Source organism: Camelina sativa, chromosome 18 (genome assembly GCF_000633955.1).
Source record: "Camelina sativa cultivar DH55 chromosome 18, Cs, whole genome shotgun sequence".
NCBI lineage: Eukaryota > Viridiplantae > Streptophyta > Magnoliopsida > Brassicales > Brassicaceae > Camelina > Camelina sativa.
Window position 1 is genome coordinate 900,734 of NC_025702.1, and position 3,964 is coordinate 904,697.

Here is a 3,964-nt window from a genome sequence, read left to right on the forward strand (position 1 = left end):
ATCTGGTAAAACACTAATTCAGCACCAGAAATATAACCAGATGTTCTAGAGAACTGTTTTACCCAACTATTCACTGAGAAGAACTTTGTACTTTTTTAAAAATGATTTACATGAAAAATAAGATATACCTTTTGCTTGTCTTTCTTTATAACGATGTTGATTAATCTTTGGATGGTCAAGCACCTGATTCATATGCCCAGAAGGTATCTGGATCAGGACAAAGAAGTGAAAAGTCCGGTACTTCGAGATTTGCGACATGCCAATCAAGGAACCGAGCTTGTGTTGACTTGAGTAACAAGAGGATTGTTGGTAACACCCACCACTTATCATCATCCCTGCCAAATAACATAACAAATTTTAACAGGTAACGGAGTAAAGAAGTTTGATGTTCAATAAACAAAAGCAATCATCAAACAGCGAAGAGCTCGAGTATATATGTCTCTAGTTCCAACAAAGTGTGAGGGTTTAAGGTCATAAAACCTATTAAACAACTCATTTAAAAAGGGTTTAAGGTTAAGACTGAATTAGAATATGGATGCGAAAGATTAGTTTCATGCGATCAAAATCTAAAATTCACAAATTCACATTAGGATGGACAAAAAACACTATTTATTACCTTATGGCGTTCCAGATGTTTGGTAGCTCGTCAGAGAAAAACCCGGAATGAATGACACCGCAAATGAAAGCCACAATCTGCAGAATACATGCCGAATAAGACACAGTAGTGAAAAAACCGAGGGCACTTGTTTTGAACACCGTTTGTATTGACTTACGACGTTTGTTAGAGATGTAGCGTTCCAAAGGCCGTAGATACGAGTAAGTGAGGCTCTTCTCATTTCTTTACTAAGTAACGCGTTAAGACCCGCAGGGAATGGGCAAAGCAGAGAGAGAGGGAGAATCAGGAGGATAGCAAGAAAGGCTGCAAGGGCAAGCCAATAGAACTGAAGTAATGCAAGTAGCGTAATTGAAAGATCAGCAAGGAGAAGGATGGAGATCAAACGGAGAAGAGTATCCTGCAGAAAACCCAAGAAGTTTTTGGCTTATGTTAACAAAAACAAACAAAAGAAAACAAATCACAACAAGAGTTATTCAGGAGAGAAGAAAATGTAACCTGACGCCCAACGGGTCGAGTATTGTTCAATAAGAGAGAAAATGGAAAAAGTAAATCCCTTCTGTACTGCAGAGAATCTAGTGAAATCTCATTGATGAGGCCTCCATTGATCCCACCATTGATTCTCTTTCGAGATAAGCCATGTCCTGGTTGGATCAAGTTTTGTTGCAACTCGATAAGAGATTTGCTGGGACATGCAGCGCTGTTCCTAGATAATGGAGTCAAGATTAAGCAGGTTAAGGCTTCAAGTCTAACCCAATACACAATTAGGTTCGATCAAAGAGAAGCACAATCTATCATGGCTCACCGAGGGGACTCGTCGTCACTTCTGAATGAAATTGATTGATTTACGTTGTTCAGAGGAAAATCGCCAACAAAAACCAATATACCGAGTTGGTAGTATCCTGAAGCTGTAGCTTGAAACCATCCAAGTTCAATTCTTACTCCATGGAATTCGAGTTGAGGATTTCCATGGCTATTTATCCACCTAATGACAGGAAGTAATGCTGAACGAATAGATCCGTGCCTCACAGTCCTAAGTTGGGCATTTAAACCGGCAACAAACCGGTGCCAAACACTTGGTGGGATGTGCTGCAATAGTGATTTGGAGCCTTTAGGAGTTTTTTCAACGTGGAGATTTTGGAAAAACAAAAACACAGAGAGAGATAAGCTAACCTGGCCAAGAAGATTTGTTAACAGTGTATCACTATGGAGACTATAAGGTGACATATAACTTCCATCTCCACCAAAAAGGATGCACATTGGGAATCTTTTCTGTATAATAGAGACCATATCTACACGCTTCTCATCACCGCCAAGAAAGAAATCTATGTACGCAACCATCAGATCTGGAGTGGCTCCAACCTGCTTCGACGTTGGACACAGACGGTCAAAATAAGAAGTCAAAGCTACATGAAGGTGAAGAATTAAGGATAATATTAGCTGATAAGAACCCAAACCTTCATCCCTTTATAGAGAGCTCTAGATCTGCATGAGCGGAGGCAAGAGTGGTCATATTGAGATTTGACATATTCTTGAAGGCGGTGAATTTTTCTCCTGCGACGCCATTGTTTCCATGACCAGGCGCAAGGATTTGCAAGAACTGATAGAATGCTGTGGACAGAGCCTTCCCACCAATCATACGCTGCGGTAGAGTTGATCTCATCAATAAATCTGTTAAAAGCATCTTCATACCTGCGAAACAGAAACGTACAGATGAGTGGACATGTCTTGGATAAAGTGAGCCGATGGCCAATGTTAAGCAAAGAGTAGACGAGAAGAAAATAGACTCGGGATTAATGCCATACATGGTCACTATTTCAAGAAATACTGGTTATGAGTAGCACAATAGAGATTCTTTCTTTATCTTGCCAACAGTTTTTAGTTCAACACTTCATTGAGACACTGAACGACAACAATCAGAACAGAATTCAACGCAGTCAAGTTATATCCTTACACTATCTCTATGATTGCATCAGGAGGAGAGTAGGGCAGATGCCAAGGTTCCCTGAAAGTGTTTGGACCCATGAAGTACATACGGTAGGCATGGGTTTGCGTATCCTCAGACTTTGCGCCTCGAACCTGGAACGACGAGAAACCAGCATTAGAGTTTGGTTGACAGATATTGGATCTGTATGTCGTACTGCGAAAAGACAAGACTTGAGAAAAGGGAATTTTCGCAGCTCGATACCTCAGAGAGTGACAGAAGATGGGGTAAACAATGAGCACTCTGGTGTTCGATGGAATTGGCACCATAGAAACTCAATCTGAGCAATTTGATACTTAATGTGCTTAGCAACAGACCCAAAACTACCACTACACAAGATAGAAGAAGAGCAAAGGGCAATGGCCCTCCAAATGCATAGACAAGCTCTTCCAGAGGTGTATAGCAGTTTGGCAATCTGTATTTGTCAGATACACATTTATAGGGGCAAACGGGTTCGCTAACTCCTCCTGCAGATTCAAAGCTCCTTGTCAAAAGATATCCTATTTAAGAAGAAACAAAAGATCAGGGAATGGACGAGCAAGAGAATTGTTAGATAAAATACCTCGTACATATACAAATTTTGCACGACTTGGAAGATGCTCAGGTGGGCAGGGTGTACACAGACGTTTTTCAGAGCCTTCAACATTCTTGTAAGTGCCAATAGGGCATTCCTGGAAGAACACATGGATCCAGAGATATCAAGTGTCAGGCACAAGTCAACAAGGCAGAGATTTGCATTCAAGAAAAACGAACAGTACTGGGACTGTCTAATTTTGCCCATTAATTTGCTGGGACAAGGGATAAGCAAATTGGCGAAAAGCTAAGACACATAGGTGGCTAGGAACGAAGAAACTACGACATAATAAACCATAAGACTTACCAAGCAAAATGTACCATATAATCCCTTTGGACACTTCTTCCCAGTCATTGTTCCCTCTTCCCCGAAACGACCTCCATTGTCCCCTGCACCTCCTCTGAAGACATAAAAAAAGCAAGCGATTCAAGGTCTGTGTATATCTTTCATGAAGACAAGACACGTTTTGCAGATTAAAAAAACTTCGTCAGTCTCATGAAGAAAATAGGACAGGCACAGTCTCAAGCATCAAACACTAAGGTACCATTATCCTCTCATGTTCATGGGGATTATAGTACTAAATCAGCGTGTATTTGCATGCTTTACACTGGTAACAACAAATGACCCAAAAGGTAGCAAGCACAGAAGAGAGATTGCTACAGTTATCAAGATAATGGTACATACCTACTGCTAATGGACCCCTTGACAGTTGCAACAGGAGAATACTCGTCCCCAGTGTGTAACATATCCCAGTGAAAATGAAGTCTCCCCCCTCCACCCCCACCACCCCCAA

The 3,964-nt window shown here is 41.1% G+C and overlaps 1 protein-coding gene across 1 annotated transcript in view; it reads right to left on the minus strand.

The window, feature by feature from the left end:
• The window catches only part of LOC104763029, a 13,417-nt gene continuing 9,459 nt past the window's right edge, over positions 7–3,964 (minus strand). The window contains exons 13-24 of the mRNA XM_019239942.1: positions 3,856–3,964; positions 3,478–3,571; positions 3,160–3,268; positions 2,802–3,064; positions 2,568–2,692; positions 2,071–2,305; positions 1,787–1,975; positions 1,419–1,702; positions 1,112–1,319; positions 774–1,013; positions 617–693; positions 7–335 (exon numbers count right to left, since the gene is read on the minus strand). Of these exons, the coding sequence (XP_019095487.1) occupies positions 176–335; positions 617–693; positions 774–1,013; positions 1,112–1,319; positions 1,419–1,702; positions 1,787–1,975; positions 2,071–2,305; positions 2,568–2,692; positions 2,802–3,064; positions 3,160–3,268; positions 3,478–3,571; positions 3,856–3,964 (2,093 nt within the window). The 3' untranslated portion in view covers positions 7–175. The remainder of the gene's footprint in view (positions 336–616; positions 694–773; positions 1,014–1,111; positions 1,320–1,418; positions 1,703–1,786; positions 1,976–2,070; positions 2,306–2,567; positions 2,693–2,801; positions 3,065–3,159; positions 3,269–3,477; positions 3,572–3,855) is intronic.